Source organism: Lutra lutra, chromosome 17 (assembly GCF_902655055.1).
Source record: "Lutra lutra chromosome 17, mLutLut1.2, whole genome shotgun sequence".
Lineage (NCBI taxonomy): Eukaryota > Metazoa > Chordata > Mammalia > Carnivora > Mustelidae > Lutra > Lutra lutra.
In genome coordinates, this window is record NC_062294.1 from 102,325 (window position 1) to 123,172 (window position 20,848).

The 20,848-nt window shown below is 55.6% G+C and overlaps 1 protein-coding gene and 1 long non-coding RNA gene across 5 annotated transcripts in view; one reads left to right on the plus strand and one right to left on the minus strand.

Moving 5' to 3' along the window:
• Positions 1–7,071, plus strand: DBNDD1 (dysbindin domain containing 1). The gene is made up of 4 exons (XM_047711021.1): positions 1–205; positions 5,487–5,633; positions 6,009–6,149; positions 6,914–7,071. The coding sequence occupies exons 1-4, from the start codon at positions 175–177 to the stop codon at positions 7,069–7,071; spliced, it is 477 nt and encodes a 158-aa protein (XP_047566977.1). The 5' UTR covers positions 1–174.
• The window catches only part of LOC125089122 (uncharacterized), a 25,676-nt gene continuing 9,956 nt past the window's right edge, over positions 5,129–20,848 (minus strand). For 3 of the 4 annotated variants that reach the window (XR_007123862.1, XR_007123863.1, XR_007123860.1), the window contains 5 exons: positions 20,566–20,701; positions 20,242–20,376; positions 18,066–20,080; positions 17,255–17,380; positions 16,009–17,041 (listed from right to left, as the gene is read on the minus strand). This is a non-coding gene — a long non-coding RNA (uncharacterized LOC125089122). Of the gene's footprint in view, positions 10,532–10,653; positions 10,842–16,008; positions 17,042–17,254; positions 17,381–18,065; positions 20,081–20,241; positions 20,377–20,565; positions 20,702–20,848 lie in introns of those variants that run through there. The other variant, XR_007123861.1, reaches the window with a different exon arrangement.

Below are 20,848 nucleotides of genomic sequence, written 5' to 3' on the forward strand. Positions count from 1 at the left end.
CCGGAGCAGCTGCGCGCCCCGCCCCGCGGGCTCCTCCCTGCCGTCGCGGCCCTTCGGCTGCTGCCCCGATGCGCTGCGCCTGGAGCTGGGGCCGAGTCGCCGCCGCAGCTGCAGGGGCGCCCGGGCTGGGTGACGCCGCCGCCGCCCGCGCCCCTCCCAGACCCCGCCGGCCGCATGGAGCCCCCGGAGGGCGCCGGCCCGGGAGGTGAGTGCGGCCCCAAGTCCCCAGGAGTCCCCGAGCTGCGCCTTCCCCGCAGCCAGCCGCAGCCCCTTCCCCCCGCCGCTCGCCCCCGGCCCACTCACCGGCCGCTCCCGGGGGCCGCACAAGATGCCCGCTAGCTCCGAACTGAGCCTGGCCGGAGCCGGAGGAAGCCTGGCGTGCCGCGGGGGGAGCCGGGCCGGGGGTGCCTCCCGGGAACGGCCCCCGCTTTAGGCGGGGGGCGCACACATCGCGTCCCGCCCCCTTGTCCTCTGCGCTCAGTCCCGACAGCCGCCAGGCGCGCTCCTGGGCGGTCGGTCCGGAGTTTCGTGCTGAACCCCAAACCAGCAGTGCCGGGGTTCCGCGTGGGGGGTCTGGGCAGTAGTTTGGGGTCCAGCTCCGCGAGGCCTGCGGGTGGACGCTGCCCTCCGGCGCCGCTCCTCTGCTTTGTTCGCCCCAGCAGTTCTCCGCCTAGGGCTAGGGCAGGGACGCCGCCGCCGCCGCCGCCGGGACCACGCAGGGCACCGCGCCGGGACCGGGCCTGGCGAAAGGGGGGAGTTGCACCCGGCACGGCCTGCGGGGTAGCCTGCCCCACGCTTGCAGGGGGTTGTCGGCCTGGGCAAGGCCCAGGGGCGCCCACAGCTGGGAGCGCAGGTGTGCACGGAGAGGGGCCTTCTCGAGTCCCCTGTTGGCTCTCGGTGACTCTGACGCCTGGGATTCTACCTAGGTCTCCCTCTTTGGAGTCTGGCTCTGGCAGGGCAGCAGCTGGTAACGGCAGGAAAACTCTAAGAACCCCCACCTCAAGAGTCCTTTCCCGGAAGCGTGTTCCGGCGCCATCAGCACGTCCACCCCCCTGGCTAGGCCCCAGATGCATCATGGGCTTCCTGGAGGTCCCATCCCGGAGAGCCTCTCTTGACCACACAGGGACCTGCGGAGGGACCCCAGCCACATTGGCGACCTCATCTGGAGCCCAAAGGGATGGCCCCCAGGGGGGGGGGTGTCCTCAAGCAGTGGGCCCACCCACCGCTGTCTGCAGTCTGAGCTGGGCAGGTGCAGTCCAGACAGCTGAGGGCCCTTGTCACCCACCCGGCAAACACCACCAGACACATCCGAGCTGGTGGGTGTGGGTTCTCTTTGTCACTTGTTTAAGGGATCCAGCTTTTTCTTGCCATTGACAGTCCCAGGACCCCAGGACTTCCCAGTGGCAGGTATGCGGGGATGTGATGGGAAAGGTTTGGAGGGCAAAGGCTGGGGAGCACAGAGCTGAGCAAATCAGCCCGGCCCTCAGTTTCCATATCCACTTCTGTCAGTGGGGACAGACTCACTTTCCCCGCAGCGCTGTGGGAGCCCTGAGTGAGATAAGGGGGGGAAGGGTTAGGGAAGGGAGTTAGGGAAGAGGGTTAGGGAAGGGGGTTAGGGAAGAGGGGCTTCGTGATCCTCCAGTTTCTCTCTCTCGTTCCACGCACAGATCTGTATTCACAGGGGCCTACTCAGTCCAGGTGTGGGGGTGGGGTGGGAGCCTGGGTGTGGGGGAGGCAGGGCACACCGAGAGGCCTCATACTCTGTGCAGCCATTTCCTGCCTAAACAGTGGCCTGGCAATCCCCATGCCAAGGGAGCTCACAAGATCTTGGATGGACGGCTGTGACTGGCATTCTCTCAGGTCACTGACTTGTGACAACTTTGTTTTGGAGTATGGAGAACACACAAAGTAGAACAATGTGGCAAAGCTCCATGTGCCACCTGCCAGCCTGCTCAACCAGACCACCCCCCGCCTCCCTTCAGTAGTGGTTTGTAGCCAGGCTCAACGTATTATCTCATCTCTAAGTATTTCTGAAATATCTCCAAAAGATAAGGTTTTCATAGAACATAATGAAAATCCCATTTCTGCACCTAAACGAAGTACCAATAATTTCTTAATATCAATGTGTGCAGATATGCAGATGAGAAGGGAGGCACTGTGCTTCTTGAAGGACCCCATCTGGGGCCTGTGGTAAACCAAGGTTGTAGACCCACCCAACTCCATGTCTGTCCGGACAGCCACAAGGAAAGCAAGGCCATGGCCCCCCACTCAGGAGGCTGCACCTTGGCAAGGCCCACCCAGCATCCTGGACGTCCATGGATGAGGGGCAAGGGAAATGGGGGACAGATACCCGTGTCTGTGACCCTCTCTGCCTCCCCACTGCCATTTTGTTGTATATGCTAATCATTTATTCACTTCATTAACGTGTTCATCTGTTCATGCAGAGAACCTCCTCAATGCTTAGGGCAAGGCCCAGGGCACACAGCAGGGAACTTAAGATTTGGGCCAAGTTCTCACACAAATATGCTGGAAAATAGGTCAGCGGCCTGGTGCAAGGTAACCCTGTCATACCCACTCACATGAGCCATCGGTGCCGGGGCAGAACATGGTAACCCAGCTGCAGTCCCCGTGGGGTGCTGCTTCGCGGCCTGCACAGGTCAGGGCAGCAGTGGTCCCTGCAGGGGCTTTATGGGGGTTGTACTGAGCAGAGAATCTCGGTGTTGCTCCCCCACACCCTGGCCCCAGGTGCCCCCACCCTTGCCTGCCTCCATGACCACTCCTGCTTCATACCCCCAGGAAGAGCTGTGGGTCTCATCTATGGACAGGTGATTCCTAGCACAGCCACTTAGAGACAATGGGGCGGGGTCTTGGCCTTGTTCATTCGACCAACATTTATGGTGCACCTACTGTGTCAGGACCAAGCCTAGATCCTAGAGGTCACATTTTGTTTACCCATTCCCAGCCTCTGAGCCTGGTGCCTGGCACACAGTAGGTGCACAAGAAAAGTGAGTTGATGTCTCAGGTCCTCCTGGATTTGCCCTTCAATTTCATCCAAAATCAACCTTTGTTCCCACTGAGGATTTCTTTTGTCCTAAAATTCACTCTTTTACAGCATACAGTTCAGCACCTTTAGTATATTTCCAAAACTGTGCAGCTACCACCACCATCACCTGTGAGGGTACTTTCATCAACCGGAAAAGCAGCCCAGTAGCCGAGTCATCACCCCCATCCCACACACAGCCCAGCTCCTAGAGACTGCCTCTATCTACTGTCTGTATCTTTTCTGATCGACTCCTCTACTCTGTGCGTTTGCTGTCCCGGACATCTCATGTTATGGTAACACACGGCCTTTTGTGACGGGCTTCTTGCACTTACCATGAGCTTCCAAGATTCAGCCATGTTGTAGCCTGTGTCTGTGCCTTCCTTCCTTTTTTACGGCTGAGTAACACCCCTTGTGTGGACGGGCCACATTTGGTTTCTCCACCACCCATGATGCCACTGACCGTAGATGCTTGGCTGGTTCAGGGATGTTGACATTTGTCAAAATGTGCTTCTTACAGTTAGTACGGCAGGTGAGGCCCCCGGAGACCCTGAAGCCCACCATCCACGGTGGTGCTTGCTCCTCACCCTGTCTCAGCACCTACAGACATCATCCTTCCCACCGAGCCTGCAGCTCACAAAAACGGAGGTAGATGTCCTACTCAGCTCAGAACCCTTCAGCAGCTTCTCCCAGCACACGCAGAACAGCAGAGTCCTGATGACTTCTGTGGATGTTTATCCCCTGCCCTTTCCCCCTGCCTCACCTGTCACCACGGCCCATGGGCTTGGAAGCATCTCAGAATCAGGACAGCACAGGCCAGCGTGATGTGAGCCCATCATACACGCTCAGAGGGCCCAGGTGCTATATTCCCCCACTCAAGAAAACAAAGCAGGTTCCCACAGAGTAAAGACTCCTCAAGGACTCTCGACAGAAATGGCTGGTCAGAGGTTCAAGGCAGTGGCCCCTGCTTACCCCAGCTCAGAGCACAGTCTGACCTCTCTCGTGCCCTCTGGATGTCAAGGTGTCCTTGCTGGGCTGGGCAGGCCGGGACACTGGTGGGTGTAACTCTACCCTCCCATGATACTGAGAAGTCACGTTCCAAATGCATCAGAGAGGTGGAAACCAGATCCCGAGCCGCGTCCAGCCTGGCCAGCCCCAAACCCCTGTGACGTGGATAGCATGGGCGGGTCCCCAGCCCCATCTTCCCCCAGAGGGTGGTGCCCTCCTACAAGAGGCCAGCCGATGCCCAGCCACCTCTGTGGCTGTGAACAATGGCTTATCTTCCTACTGAGCTGGAGACCCTCTCAACAAAGGACCTGGGCATCCTGGCTGCTGACTGCACTGCTGAGCTTTCGGAAGGCCCAACCCTGGCCAGCAGCTGTCGGCACTGGGGGCCCAGTTGGGCTCACGTAGACAAGACTGCCATGGACCCTGGTGCATCACAGAGCACTGGTTCACTCTTTATGGGGCCACAACGGGGTCATGGGGGAGCCACAGGATCCAGCTGCCTCGGGGGACATGCCTGACAGGTTTTCTGGCTGAGTTCAGGGAGTGATAAGGTGAGGCAGCAGGAGGGGGAGATTGGGTTGGGCTCTGGAACATTCTGGAGGAACTGGTAGGAAATAAGGATGGAGGGATGTGAGCTAAGAGGTCAAGGGGTTGGCCCAACTGACAGAAGGGTGGGGCTGGCGCTTCTAGGGGGCAGGGGTCCATCTCTGAGTGCCAGTCTCTTCCAAGCAGATTGCCTACAGGGCCTATTCCTGTCAACTAAAATAATTTTAAAAAATCGTTCAATATTTAAAAAACGAGCAATTAAATATTTCCCAAAAAATTACATAGAAAATACCTAGAGCAGGGGCACCTGGGTGGCTCAGTGGGTTAAGCCTCTGCCTTCAGCTTGGGTCATGATCTTGAGGTACTGGGATCAAGCCCACATCGGGCTCTCCACTCAGTGGGGAGCCGGCTTCCTCCTCTCTCTCTGCCTGCCTCTCTGCCTACTTGTGATCCCACTCTGTCAAATAAATAAATAAAGTCTGAAAGAAAGAAAGAAAGAAAGAAAGAAAGAAAGAAAGAAAGAACCTAGAGGAATATTCTCCAGTCTCTTTTACTATGAAAATAAGTCATTGCGCATTCAAACAGAACATGGGTTTTTACAAGAAGTCCATCCACAGAGGACAGAGAGGCAAGCAGGGTCCATTCTGGATCAAAGAGACCCAAAAGGCAAGGAAATGCCAAAGTGACCACTAAAAGTAGAGACAGATGACAGTGTTGGACACCCTCTTGCTCATTCCACCCAGTGGCCCTTGTCTGGGATCCCAGCCCCAGACTACCCCAGGCAACCCTGGTCACTGCCCAGAGCCTCCAAGGAGGATTCGGAGAGCCAAGGACTCACGTCTTTCCCTCCAGCCTCTGTCCTCCCAGGTAACACAGTCTGTCTTTGTTGCAGAAATAATTAAGGACGTGGAGGCACCACAGGCAGCCCCGGGCACCCTGTCCCATGGGAAAGGGGACAGCTGCCACTCGCCCACAGCTGAGGAGGAGGTGGGCATCCCAATACCAGCCCCAGGGCTCCTGCAGGTCACAGAGAGGAGGCGTAAGTACAGCGACCTGCCCAGCGTGTGCTCCACAGGGACCATGAGCCCCCTGGGAAATGGGCGTCAGGGTCCACATCCTAAGCAGACACGCCCCCAGCTGTGTGGGTGGGGAGGGGGCTGCTGTGGCTGAGCTCTTACAGCTCGGGCCCTGTGGGCCTTGGCTACACTATCTGCAAAATGGGGGCCCCCAGAAGGCATTTAGTCTAGAGTGTGGAGAGCAGACCGGTGTCTGGGTCTGCCCCATCTTAGCCCGACCCTGTGGGGCTTCACCCAGAGCTCTAGTTCTTCCCCATGCTCCGTCGGCGGTGGGGGGAGGGCGCTGGTCCCCGGCCGGACTGTGCCTGTGACAAGCACCCCCTTCCCCTGCCCTGCAGAGCCCCTGAGCAGCGTCTCCTCCCTAGAGGTGCACTTTGACCTCCTCGACCTCACCGAGTTGACTGACATGTCCGACCAGGAGCTGGCCGAGGTCTTTGCTGACTCAGACGACGAAAGCCTGGCTGGGGAGTCGCCAGCAGGTGGGCTGGAGTTGGGGCGTGGTGAGCAATGTGGGGCAGTCCTGGGGCCCAAGCCCATGGAACACGGCTCTCCACAACCCCTCTTTTTGGAAGTAATTTTCACACCTGTGTCAGAATTGGTGCTTGCCACTGTACCATCTCATTCAATATTTTTGCATTTTACATGTCTATTTGCCAAACTGGAAGGAATTTTCCTCCTGCCTTCCTCAATTTTCCTTTCCAAATGCCAAAAGGCCCAAGTCATAGTCCCATCAAAAGCAAAATTTACTACATGTGAATTTAATCACAAGTTAGACAAAGCGAAGTGGGGTGGCCTTCATCATTTCTGGCCCCACAGCTCAGGCCTTAGTTTCCCCTTCGGTTCGCAAGGAAATGTTGCCCTTCGTCCCAGACCTCGAGGGCCCCGGAAATGGCAAGACCACCAGTGGGTGTGGGGAGCCAGCGACCTTCTCTCCCTTCTCACACTCTGTTCGGGGTGGGGTGGAAAGGGGGTGCTCAGACCCCACCCCTAGAGAGCCTGCACCCTGGGAAGGCGATGGGGCAGCTAGCTGCTAGGGCCGGGCTCACACCCAGGGTGGGGTCTCGGCTACACAGGGACCCTCCTTGAGCATCAAAAAAGCCTTTGCCCAGGCTGCACCCAGACCCACAAGTCCACGCCTGGCATCTGTGTTTTTTGAGCACTCAGGGGATCCCTGCATGTGGCCAGGCGCATACAAGCCCAGCCCCGTTGCTGCAGGAGCGACCTGACCCCATGTTCCCATCAGGCCTGCACCCGCTGCCCAGGGCCGGCTGTCTGCGCTCCCCCTCCTGGACACGAACCAGGGCCGAGCAGAACCGAGAGAAGCAGCCACTTGGTGACCCGGAGCACCGGCCAGCGATTGCAGACACATTTCTTACCGTGGAGAGGCCCAAGGAGGACTAGGCCAGCTGGCCCTGGGGCCAAGGCAGTGCCCATCTGGACAGTTCCGACCCCTCGGACACTCTGCCCACCCCATGTGGCTCTGGGCCAGGTTCTTGGGGTGCTCCAGCACAAGCACAGCCCAGTGGCCTTATGTCCCTCTCCCTTCCAGTCCTCGGATCAGGGACAACGGACCTGAGGAGGTGGGAGTGGCCTAGGCCTCTTGGAAACTTCTGTCCACAGGACTGGTGCTCTCATCTGCCAGAAGATTCCCGAGTGGGTGCGGGGTGAGGGGGACCTACGCCAGAGAGAGTTTCTCTGCAAAACCCCCAGGGTCTCAGGGTTCCGGTCTGGGAATGGGCACACCATGCTCTGGCCCATGGGATACTCTGCTATCCAGCCAAGAATGTGGGTAGGGGAGTCTGTCCTGAACACCACCACCTTCCTTTCAATCCCATCCTCCTCCAGGGCGCATCGTTGGCACCGGGGCCTCCTCCCCAGACCCTAAGACCCTGCTCGTCTTAGTTCCTGTGGGACAGCTGGGCCCACCATCCTCGGCTCCGAACACCGAATGTGGCACGACCACCTCAGACTGTGGGTGGGGGAGTAGGCACACGGGGTCTGCCCTTGGCAGGGACACATCCCCACAGCCTATCAAAAACGCACACAGAGGCATGCACAGCCCTAGATCTGTGCCCCTGGCTAGCGTCCTGACCTGGGTAGCATGGCCCCCAACTGAGAGGGCACCAGGCTCAGCTGCTCCAATTGCTGCTTTCTATGACCTAAGGGACTGGAGAGGCTCTGGTCTGACAGCAAGTCCAAGAAGTTTTCAAATAAATGTGTGAGTTTGCTTTCGGTGCCCAGGCCAACCTGCCCTGACCCATTCCCCACTCACACATTTCTAGGGAAGGGAAACCTGTTCTGCTGTGGCCCTGGGCGTGCCCTCGGCCCGCTTGGCACAGTAAAGGCAAGGTCCCCGCTGAGAAAACAGGCCTCAGAAATGCCGAGGGACTTTCCCTGCACCCTCTACACCACGAGCACCAATTCAAAGGGACTTTTACTGGGCATCATCTGTAAGTCCACTTAAAATCAAATCCCGTTAAGGGCAGCTGCATGCCCCCCCGCTCCAGGGTAGTGCTCCCCAGCCCCCAGCCTTCCTGCTACGGCTTCCTTCCACAGAGCTATTTACAAAAGATCTGATTAAAATCTCACCTCTTCCTAAGGCCCAAGCACAGCCTCTTCTCTTTTCCAGGTGACCCCAGTGCTCAGGAGTGAGTTCTGGGGGGCGGGGGTGGGTTGGCTGCTCAAGGAGCAGAACTTCTGCTCTGGTCTCCTCCAGCTGAAGCCACTGGGGGCTCCTCTGTGCTGCTTATTTGGGCCATGTCTCAGGGACAGGCGCCCTGGATTTCTAGGCTTTAGGAAGTGAAGATCCTGCTCCTCATCCCCCACCCCAGGCCCAGGCCTGGAAAGGCCCAAGGTGCACTCCGGCAAATCTTCCCTGCCCAGGCAGGGTCCCAGGAAGCTCCAGACCTGGAGCCCAGAGATAAGGCCTGTGAGGAGAAGGCCAAGAGTGAGGACAAAACCCCAATCCTTTGGATTACACGTGAAACAAGGGGCCCAGAGAACAGGCCCTGGGCCCCACGCCAGGCAGTTCCTCCCACCGGGCTCTCCAGAGGAAAGCCTAAGGCTCCCTCATCATGGAAGATTCCAGGCCAGGTGTCCATCCCTGGGCCTGCATCACGTGAGCCCTGGTGGCCCAAATGGGTGAAGGGAAGTGCTAAGGAGACTCAGGAGAGGTGAGCACGAGGGCATCCAAGGCAGGAGACAGCAGGGGTTGGGGATGGGGAAGCCCCCAGGTGGGCTGAGAGCAGGCCCTCAACCCCAGAGAGGGGCTGTACCAAGCCTCAAAATGAACAGGTCCCCAGGCTCTGGACAGCACAGAGCACCCTCCCCTCCATCAGAGGGAGCCCCCAGACAGGACCCCGGCAGGTCCCCCAGCAGCTCAGCTAAGGAAGGCAGAGTTACTGGACACTTCATTACAGAATGGGCTCTGGGGATGTAAGAAATTCAATAGTGGCATGTTTTACAAACAACAAAACTTAGAAGTGCTTGTCCCAAGCTGGAAATGCTAATTTTTAGTCCAACCTAACAAATGATTTGGGAATTTTTAAACAAATGCCAGCGTCTGGTCTTGGCCAAGCAGAGAGCAGAGGTGCTATGCGGCAGCAAATAGGGACACCCCCTCTCCAGGAGGCCCTGCACACCCGGGGTCCCGGACATACACATACCGCCCGCCCGAGGGCTGACAGCCCTCTACTGCCTCCGGGAGGCAGGCTGCATGAAGAACAAGCAGGACCTTGTCCGAGCCCCAGGCCAGTCCTGACCCCCGCTGCCCGGGCTGGGCCCTGGCCACGCTCCGAGATCAACCAGACGATCCACGGCAGCAGAGGGCAAGATCTCCCAACCCAGGACCTGCTTTCTTTTGTGGGGCAGCTACCCAACACCAGGAAGAGGTTACCAGGGGCAGCAACAACAGGGCTCTCCACATACAACCCAGGGGGTCCCAGCTCAGTCCAGAGCCTCCTCTGTGATTCTGACAAAAGCGGGTAGCAGAGAACACGGCTTGCTGAAGAAGGGAATTAAATCCAGACACACCCTTGTCGGTAAAGTCACCTACCCTGGGAACGGGCTGCTTTGCCTAAGAAGGCACCTCCCTCGTGCTCAGAGCAGCACCCAGGTGCTGGGTGTGCAAGTGGTTTGGGACCCCATGGCTCCATTACCCTTCCCCCAACCACACACTTGGGCTAAGTGTGGAGTTTCCTCCAGAACCACTGACAGGCCTTCCACCAACCCAAACAGCTGTTCCAAAAACCTAACACTTTCTCTTGGGCACTGACTTCGATCTCCCTTTTCTTTCTTCTGCCACTTCACTAAACCTTCAGAATTTCTGAACTCAGCCAAAGCCTCCTCTCCTTGGGGCAGTTAAAGAGACCAGCACTCACACTTGCCTGTGAGGCAGCAGTTCCCACCAAACCCGCCCACTACCCCCTCCCTTTGTGGGAGGTCCTGAAGGTCCAAACTCAAAACCCCACCAGGAACACACACACCCTTGGCTCCCCGGGGGACAGGGGACTTACAGCCGCACCGCTTGCCCCGCTTGCCCCGCTCACTGGGGACCAGCATCTACAACACCCATTTGCTGTTACCATGTTTTAATTTGTTTTCCAGAGATTTGGGCAGCTGCTTTCACAGCCAAGGTCACTAGGCTGTGCTCTCCTGGAGGCAGCACTCTGCACTGCCCTCCTCACGCCCCCAGCTCCAGCCCTTCAGCCGCTGGGGAAGGGAGGCGTCCTCCTGCAGGCTGCCGGTGCCTTGGTGCCTTCCACAGACTGCTCACAGAGGCCGGTTCTCCACAGAGGGCCGGGACCCAGCAGCTCCATGTCCGCCTCGCCCAGCACCACCTCCTCCAGCAGCGCCTGCCCACCTAGAAATCACAGTTGCCCATCACAGAGCTGCTCCCAGAACAGCGGGTACTGCCACGGCAAACCCCAAGCCCAACATCCCAGGAGGACGGGAGAGCCCCAGGCCAGGACCGGCCCCACTCACCCGCTCCAGCTGCTCTCAGCACCGGGTCAGCAGGTCCAGGTCCCGCCCGCCGGCGGAGCTCACAGGTGCCCCACCTGCTCAGCAACGAGCCGGCCAGTGGCCTCACCATACGGCTTCCCTACCAGCCTCTCATCCGGAGAGGTCCCAGGACACCTGTGCCAGCTCTTCGCTCATCCCAAACGCACAATCTGGAAGCAAGGAGGTGGGGGTGAGCCTGGAGGGACTCAGCCATGCAGAGCCCCCAACAAGGGCGGCTACCCTTTACCTGGAGGAGGCCCTCTGGGTGACTTTCCTCAAGTCATCCTGGGCTCCTGGGTGACCCACCCAAAACACAGCTGCTCAGCCACCCTGCCCCCAGCATCATGCACATGAGGTCAAAGGGCTGCTCCCGTGTGAACAGATACTGCTCCCTGGGCAAACACTGGGCACAGCTGAGCCCTCTGCCCCAGGGGATGATGGACACCTAGAAGACACAGGCAGACAGTGCCTGTGGTCCCAGCCTCCACTCCCCATGCAGAGCTCCTGCCCCTTCCAGGTCCCACCTCTGAAGCATCCCAGACCAATTTGCCCTACTATGATCACTGGCCACAAGGGCATGGGAGGAGAGGAGACAGACCCCTGGTCTCCACCCAGGATTTGGTGGGTCTGGGTAGAGTCACCCCAAAGATCAGCATGGAAACCACCTCCACCCTATCAGTCCTAAGTTCTCGTAGAGCCAACCTTTTGGGTCCAAAGCTTAGGAGTGAGCCAAGTTTAACATCAAATCTCTGGGGTGTCGGGTGTCCGCCATCCAGATCCCACTGGGAGTCAACACTCTGTCCCTTACTGCTACACATCCCTGAACAATCTTTTGAACCCAATTCTAAACCACTACATTCCTTGAAAAGTAAAAGGGCGGCCGCTGTGAACGTACTGTGCCCTCATGACCAGAGGCCACACGCAGTCACCCGGGGAAGGTAAACACCCACACTGACCTCCAGCACGGGGTCCACAGGATTCAGGAATCAGCCCAGTGCCAAGTCTGGCCTCAGGAGAGGCCACGGTCACCCTCTCACTGGGCTGCACACCTGCGTCTTCTTCTCGAGGCCTACATGTTGGATTCCCAGGCCAGTGAGAGGCAGAGGAAAAAGGGACAGCCGGGATGTGGTGCCAAATCCCCAGCCTCCACTGATGGGAGTGCTGGGAGCCGGTCAGAGCCTCTGCTCAGCCAGTGCAGACCCACAGCCCGTCCGCTACACACTCCCAGTCCCCACCAGACACTGTGCGGCCCTCCACTCCGCAGAAACCCCACCTCCCCCAGGGTGAAGATGGTGTCCCACCTCCCATACTCTGCACGTAGCACACAGCTTCAGGAGGCCTGTTCTCAGCCCATGTGATTAGCTCTCTTCTCTGGCTTGCTAAGTGACCCAGAAGCATGGAGACCAATGCCTCCTACACCCTAGCTTATAAGCAGTTATCAGTCCACAGAAAAGGCATAAACTCACACTGGGCCCAGCTTCACGACTGGTCAGCTCACCAGCATGGTGGGGACAAGCCTCCCGAAGCTGTGGAGACGTCCTGGGCTACCGGACGCTCCACGCTTGTCTACACACGCTGCACGCACTTCGCTAAGGAACTCAAGACACCGCAGCACCGCGACCCACCTGTGGTTCTCAGATCCATGAGGCTGACCGCAAAGGGCAGCCACTGGCCCCCAGGACAGCGCCCTGATGCTCGTCCCCAGGAAGGCACTCCAAAGCCCCGAACCCACGGACTGCAGCTCGCGGAGCTGCTGAGCGGGAGCCGGGAGGCCAGGCAGGTGTTGCTGGGAGGAACCACACACACCTCCACCCACCCACCTTCAGAGAACTGTCTCTGGAAGGAAGACCCCAGGGAACCCCCTCCTCCCATCTGCAGTCAGCATCCAAACTAGGGCCGGACCCGCTGCCCTGGAGCCCTCATCTCTCTGAGATTCCAAATGGGGCTCTAGACATAGCATGAAAGCTGTTGCCGGATCCCCAAGTCCCAAATTCTGGTTTGGAAAACTGTGCGCAGCTCCTGTATGCTAAAGCAAAGCTGAGGCCCCGGAGTGAGCCAAAGACCAGAGCTCAAAGGCCCCCCAGCTCAAGACCGAAGACCCTCTCGGTGGCCCAGACAGAGCACTGCTCCAGGACACAAGGACTTAGGGGGTGGACGGCAATGGGCGCGGCTTCCCCGCAGACACCAGAAATGTCAGCATCCGACCTGGGACTATGTCTTCCAGGAAAAGCTCAACTACAGAGACCACAGACAAACTAGGGAACGGCTCTGTTCATTCACTACTGTCTTAGGCCAGTTTTTTCATTAAGCAACTTACTGACGCATAATTTATTTAACATAAAATCCGCCTTAAGCACATACTTCAAAAACTTCTAGTAAATTTATGCAGTCACGTGCCCAGTGCCCTGGTTTCAGACACTTCCATCATCTATGTAAGATACCCTGTGCCTGGGGCGCCTGGGGGACTCAGTCGTTACACATCTGCCCTCGGCTCAGGTCATGACCCCAGGGTCCTGGGATCAAGCCATCCGGCTCCCTGCTCAGCAGGGAATCTGTTTCTCCCTCTCCCTCTGTTTGTGTGCACAAGCTCTCAATCTCTCTCTCTCTCTCTCTCTCTCTCTCGCTCGCTCTCAAATAAATAAATAAATAAATAAATCCTTTAAAAAAAAAAAAAGATACCCTGGACCTGTTGTGGTCAATTCCACTATCCACCCTAGCCAACCATTCTTGTACTTTGTCTCCTCGGACCTGCCTGTTAGGGACATTTCATATACACGGAATCACACAGTACCCAACCTCGTGCGTCTGGCTCCTTTCACTTGGCATAATAGCTGGAGGTTCACCCATACTGCATCGTGTATCCAAACGTCACTTTTTATGGCTGAGTAATATTCCGTGATACATACACACGTTTTGGTTACCCATTCTTGTATCAATGGACATTTAGCCGTGAACATTCCTGTACAAGTCTTCACGTGGCCACGTTTTCAGTTCTCTTGGGTAGACACCGATGACTAGAACTGCCGGGTCATACGGTAACTCTGTATTTTACTTTCTGAAGGACAAACAGATGTCTACAGCCTGTTTCACAGGCCCACCAGCAACGTATTAGGGGTCATGTGTCTCCATGTCCCTGCCAACCCCTCTAACTTCTACAGCCATCCTGGTGGGTGTGAAGTGCTAGTTCGTTGTGGTTTTGAGTTGCATTTTCCTAATAAATAACACTCAGCATTTTTTCACATACTTTTTGGCCATTTGCATATCTTCTCCAGAAAAATGTATATTCTAACCTTTTGCCCATTTTTTTTTAAAGATTTTATTTATTTATTTATTTGAAAGGCAGAGATCACAAGTAGGCAGAGAGGCAGGCAGAGAGAGAGAGGGAAGCAGGCTCCCTGCTGAGCAGAGAACCCGATGCGGGACTCGATCCCAGGACCCCGAGATCATGACCTGAGCCGAAGGCAGCGGCTTAACCCAGTGAGCTACCCAGGCGCCCCCTTTTGCCCATTTTTAAATTGGGTTCTATATTCTGGATTCTAGACCCTGACTTATCAGACACAGGATTTTCAAATATTGTCTTCCATTCAATACACTGCCTTTTATTCACTGAACAGTGTCCTTTGATAGACGAGAGATTTTAATTTGGCTAAGTCTCATTTATTTTTTCACCTGTTGCTTGTGCTTCTGGTGCCACATTTAAGGAATCACTGCCAAGACTAAGTCATTAAGATGTGGTCTCCCATGGTCTCTTGTAACCACATCATTTCAAGCTCTTAAATTCAGATCTTTTACCCATTCTGAGCTAACTCAAGAAATGCAAGGGTCCATTTTCGTTCTTTTGTATGTGGACATCTCACTGTCCCAGTACTTTCTGTTGAAGCCACTGTCCTTACCCCTACTGAATGGTCTTCACGCCCTTGACAAAAATCAACTCGGTAAACATATACGAGCTTATATCTGCAATCTGAGTTCTTGGATTTTATTCTACTAGTCTACGTCTAACCTTACGTCATGTTTTTTTCATTGACCTTTCTGGCAAGTTCTGAAATAGGAACATGGGAGACCACCAACTTAGTCTCCCTTTATGGGACTGTTTTGGCTATTCAGGCCTCTTGCAGTTCCGTGTGAATTGTAAGATCTGCTTTTCCATTTCTGGCTTTAGTTAACTATACAAATGCTCTGCTTCTGTGTATCTCCTTCCCTCCACACCTCTATAGCATCACCATCAAAGATGACAAATTTCTGCATTACAAACCTGTTAACAGAAAATGTATTACCGTTTTATACATTTGTCTTTAAAATTGCGTAGAGAAAAAGAGGAGTTACACACCAAAAATGCAGTGATGTTGGCCTTCGAATTTCCCTGTATTCCTTTTGTATTTTACCTGCACCAACGTTATCTCTTTGTGGCTTCAAGTTCCGGGCTAGCATCCTTTCGTTTCAGCCTGGAAGACGGTCTTTAGCTCCCTGCCTAAACATAATGAACTACCTTATCTTTTCAGTATCTGCGAAGGTCTCCATCTCCCCTTCATTCTTCAAGGGCAGTTTTGCCAGATCCAGAACTTTGTTAACAGCGTTTTCTTTCAGGGACCTCAAACTCGTCACCCCACTGCGTTCTGGCCCTCGGAGTTTCTAATGAGCAATCGGTGGGTAGTCTCACTGAAGACCCTTTGTACACCGCGTCCTTTCTCTCTTCCTGGATTCAAGAGTCTCCCTTTCTTTGGCTTCAGCAGAGAGAATATACTGAGTCTCTGGGCAGATCTCAGAGTTAGTCCCTGCCTGAAACTCACTGAACTTCTTGGAAATGTAGATTCATGTCTTTTATCCAATCTGGGGTGTTCTGAACCATCACCTCTTCATATCTTCTCTCTGCCCCTTTTCCTCTCTCTTCTCCCTCTGGGGCTGCTGCACCATGGATGCTGGCGGTGCCCCATGTGGCCCTAGATTCTGCTCATTTTCCACTCTCCTCTTTCTGCTCCTCAGACTGGGTAATGTCATTAGACCAATCTCCAAGTTCGCTGATTTTTTCTTCTTCTGCTCACCTCTGCCACCGGGCCCCTCTTGTGAACTTCATTTCCGTCACAGTACTTTTCTGCTCCAGAACTTGTGTCTGGTCACTTTTGGTAATTTCTGTTCCTTTAATAACATTCTCTTTGTTGAGATAAACAGTTCTTCTGGTGCCCTTTGGCTCTTTGGGGATGCACATTTAAGACACCTGCCATTAAGTCTTTGTCCTAGTAAGCTGAATGTCTGTGCTACCTTGGGGATGGTTTCTGTCCATTTTTCCCCATGAATGAACCATACTTACTGTTTCTTTGCATATTCTGTAATTTTTTGATGATTCATTAGCCAAGTTTTAAAATGACCTTTTTTCTTTCACTTTAATTACTATATTATGGCGCAAAGAATGAGCAGAGATGGTAGAAGAGAACTTTACCATCAGGTTCCCAAGGAACACCAGGTTTAAAGTGCCTGGATCGGCCACACGAGGGCCTGCCGCACAGATGGAGAGGAGGGCTCGACAGTACGAGGCCCATCAGAGCGCTGCAGTTACCGCTTGATTCTATGGCTCCGGAGAAGGTGTCCAGAGTTGACTCCAAGAATCCCCCACGTCCCCTTCCGTGTGTGAGGACTACCTTGCGATGCAGACTTCCAAAAGGCTTCGATGGCCTCTCAGGGATGGCGGGGTCATGGGATCAGCAGAGAGAGGAGAGCAGCTCCACGAGGCGGCCTCCTCAGGACCCCGTGAGGCAGTTCCCCGTGAGGGGAGTTCCAGTCATCCCGCCAAGTCATCCCAGCCAATGGGCAGCCTCTAATACTAATCTGGGAAGAACAGAGTCTGGGAGGCCTACTCCAGTTTCTTAACTTTGGTGTGCAAGTGGACGTGAGCGTCACACAGGAAGAGAGCAGAAAGCACATTCTTGGCCAGAAACAGACCAGGTCCTTTGTGCAACAGCCGGATCGGGTGAGAACGCCTCAATCATCACCCACGTGTGACTGACCTCGGCCCTCGGCCCTTGCCCCGCAGTGGGCAGGACACTGGGGAGACAGCAGCATGGCGGCAGGAGACAAGGCTCCGCAGCACAACGTCCCTGGGAGGCAGGAGCGGTGGCCAACAATGCCTCACGGTCATCATGAGACTGGCAACGGGCTGCTGAGTAGGGAGTAACCGGGGAGGGAAGCCCCCTCGAAAAGCCCTCGCGTCCCAGTGTTTAAACCACCCTGGGAGGGAAATGAGTTTCCTAGTACAGGATCTTAGATCTTAATGACAAAGGAAAGAGAAAAGAGCACAGCTCACTTCAGTGGGTCTGTCCTCAGACACCAGTTGGTCCTCTGCAGCAAAAAGTTACCAAGTCTGAAGAGAATCGAGCTAGAAATTCAAATGGGCACAAATCTTAGCTTTGGGGCTCATCCTCTCTAAGGACTCTGATTTGTCTCAACAGATTCAAAGTTCTACAGACAAAGATGGACACTTGCCAGGACCAAACAGCACAAGCACAAAGCGTGCACCAATCCCATGAGCCGCCCCACCACCCCTTACCCCCGCCCCATAGTTAGGAGCCCCAGCCTGGCCAGCACTCACCCGGGAAGCACCACGCGAGCACCAGGAGCTTTCCTGCTAGCATGTCCTTCTGGAGGCTCTTGTCTAGCTTCAGCGGGCACAGGTGGACTCTGAAGATGGAGGCCCTGCCTCTGACGTCAGGGGTGCCTAGCGCGGACAGAGACCCACAGACATGGCAGAGTCACCTGTAGCCACACTGCAAACTCTGCAGGACAGCCTGGGGCTCCAGGCAGCCTCCCTGCTGTGCCCATGCTTCACACTCAATCATTCAACCAGGCAGCAAGGACACAGAGATCCCAAAGCTCACATAAACTAAGCTCCTGAATGCAGTAAAACACCCTCCAACTGCTGCCTCTGACCAACACCAAACCCGATCCCAGGGCCGGGACCCAACAGCGAACAAGACGAGGACTGCCCTGGGCAGCGGGGGTATCCACACAGGATGGACGCTTTCTCACACAGATGGAAAGAGCCAACCGTCGGAGGAAGAGACAAGGGTGAGCCCTTCTCTTCTAACCATTCCTACCGCACCGCGCCAAGACAAGAGCTGAAGAATAGGAGTCTGCCGTACCACTCCCACCTGTATGGATGGAAGAGACGCGTCTGCAGGCCCAACCACATGTGTTACTCCCACAAGTGGACCGCCAGGACACAGGCACTGACAGCAACCAAGGGCATCCGTGAGCCTCCACTCTCTCTGAGTGTTAACATGAATTGCCACAGGAGCCTGATAAGGAAACTGCCTCCAAACACAAAGGTAATGATCTAACCTGACTTTTAACCCAAGGACGTGAAGACCCAACCCTGAATACCAAGTGACTGGCATACTCACCGACATGAATCAGGCGGTCAGACAGGCCAGGCTGCGTCAGGGCCGGGTCGAGGACGACAGGGCAGCTGGTGCCAGCCAGCACCACAGTGCTTGTGGAGAGGCGAACCCTGGACATGAGAAGCAAGTGAGCCCAAGAAGAGAGCTCAGGCTGGTGTCGACGAGGACAGCACTGTGTTCCTAGCTCTCCTCCTCCCTCAGGCCCTGAGAGCAGGTCCTCTTCTGCACAGCTGCCTGTCCTTCCAGGTCCACTGGCCACCCTGAGTGGCCCTTCGCTGGCTCTCCCTCTGCTTCCTCCAAACTGAGAGCAGAGGCTGCTTAGCAGGGCACACGCTCATGCCCAGGGCTGGCTCTGAGAGCCTCTCACTCTGACCCTTCACAGGCAGGAACCCAGCAGCACACCCGTGGCTCTGGTACTGGCAGACCCCACTGCTCTGGCTGAGACACAGCCGTCAGAGAGTAACCAGACCCTCCTCAGCTAACAGGGATCTCCATGTCCTGGTCTCAGGGTGTGGACCCCCACCGTGCTTCACCACTGGTTCCTGACAGCCTGATGCCACCTGTTACCACCCACCCAGGGAGTGAGGAGACCCTCCGCTGTGTCAGTGCCCCAGCCACCTCCCGAGGTCTCCATCTGGCCAGCCCTGCTGGACTTACAAGGAGCAGGCCTACTCCAGGGCAGGTCAGGCTGCTGAGAACAGGGATGGCCGAGAGAAGAAGTGCTGGTGCTCCCACCCACTCTCACCCCTGAATGGTCCCTCCCATCAGTCTTCTGAGATATCAGAACAGAATCATCATCAAATTAGAGCCACTGCTGGACACTGAGTATAATGGAAGATTCTGGAAATGTTTTGGTCTATGCAGAAAGAAAATAACACAGCAGGTCTAACTGTTCATCCTCTCAGGGTCAGCTTCCAAGGCAGCCCTCAGCGCACTCTGGGACCTGAGATTTGGGAGGGGCCGTCCATGCCTAGACGGCTGGTGCAGACAGTAGTGTACGCTGTGTGTCTCCTGTACCACCATCTGCGGGGATGGTGGTACAAACTAGGCACAGAGTGAAAATCTCGGGCAACCGCAGCACCCATGTGTCATCACAGCTCCACGAAAGGAGAGCAGCACCTCCCGCCCCGTCCTCAGGGAGGCTGCAGCCGACTTCCCTGACCACAGCCTTCCCTGCACAGATTTTGTTCTGGGTCTGTCATCAGCCACAGTCATGGGTACGAGCACACCTGAGGTTCTGAGTGTCCTCCTAGTGAATCCCCAAACCCAGGGAACTCCCAGCAACCCCAAAGTGAAGATCAAAACTTGCCACCGGCCCCCTGAGAGCTTCTCCAAATTTGAAAAGTAGCATCAACACTCAGACGTTTCCGGTGAAGCTTCAGCAGGCCTGACAAGCTCCCAGACACACTTGGCTGGAATCACTCTGAGGAAAAGTCTTAACCAAGAGGAGAGAGATTTTGGCATGAGGCAGGCCTGCCCACTCATGCAATTCAACACAGGAAGCAACACGGGCTCCAACCGCACCACCCTGTGGGCACTAAGGCCTAGGAGAGGAGGGGCAGGGGAGCCCCCATCTGGCCGGTCCACCTCCCCAACAGGACTTCCGCCACCACACCCTTGCTAACCCCTCCTGCTGGTGGGCCACAGGCAGGGTACATGGGCCCCTCACCCTATCGCTGACTCCTGGGGCCAGTGTTGATCTAACACAGCTTTCTCCACTAACTCTGCCGGAAAGCAGCCTTCTAAAAACTGAACCATCAAGGATTCTCACCCAGGGAGTTTACAGGAACAAAAGGCTGGAGGAGGTTCTGGCGGTGCTGACAGCACAGGCCGGGTCTCAGCGGCTGTCACTGGCATCCGCTCACCGTCTATCTCCACAAGCATCGGGTTCAGTGTGTTCTCCTGCTCATTCTGGGCTCCACGGTGCCCCTGGCCTTGCTTTCCGCCAATGGCATCAATTTCATCAATAAGTAAGATACAAGGAGGTTTTTTCGAGCAGCTGCAAACATGTTACAAACCTGAAATAGGAATCCACATGGAGAGCTGGTTTTGCCTCTTGTATGAAAACAAGTGCGTGTGTGTGCTAAGCCAAGTCCCTCCTCTGGAACCCCACCCTGATCTGGTATCTGTGGCAAGCTCTGTGCTCACTGCCAGGGCCACACAAAACGCATCCACCTACCCTTGCTGGCCCATGCCAACCAACATTTTCAGGAACTCTGACCCACTCACGGTGATGAAGGGCACACCGGCCTCCCCCAGCCACTCTGGCAGGAAGCGTTCTGCCAGTACCAAGAAGACTCACAAGCGCCGCTCCCTGAAACAGAAAGGTGATGCCGGTTCTTCAAGGGAACAGATGGAACCCAAAGAAAGTCCCATTTGTGCATACACATGCAACAGGTGACTTCTAGGCATCACTACCAAGGATCCCACAAGATGATGCACCAGTCAGAGTCTGGGATTTTCCTTTCAATAACTTCTGCTTAGAAAATTAATGCATGCTTACCATAAAAAGTTCAAACATTGCAGATACATGAAAGCCCATCCGGCTAAGCAGGTCATTTCTTCACGATAGCTCCTAGGCACAAGCCTTGCTGGATCAAAAGGTCTGAATGTGTATTTTAAGTTACTGTCCAAGTGCTCTACAAAAGAGTGACACTGTTTCTCACTCCCACCAGGAAGAACAAGAGCCCAGCCCCTCACATCGGAGGCCACAGCCTGTCTGCACAGCTTCAGCACTGGCTGGTCTCAACAGCAGAAATGCCAACTCAGGCACTTTGGCCGCTGCC

Excerpts from the sequence above, each read along its gene's own strand:
- DBNDD1 (XM_047711021.1), top strand. The coding sequence starts at position 175 with ATGGAGCCCCCGGAGGGCGCCGGCCCGGGAG. Across the intron at positions 206-5,486 it reads GGAGGGCGCCGGCCCGGGAG|AAATAATTAAGGACGTGGAG; the intron begins GTGAGTGCGGCC and ends TCTTTGTTGCAG. Across the intron at positions 5,634-6,008 it reads GCAGGTCACAGAGAGGAGGC|AGCCCCTGAGCAGCGTCTCC; the intron begins GTAAGTACAGCG and ends CCTGCCCTGCAG.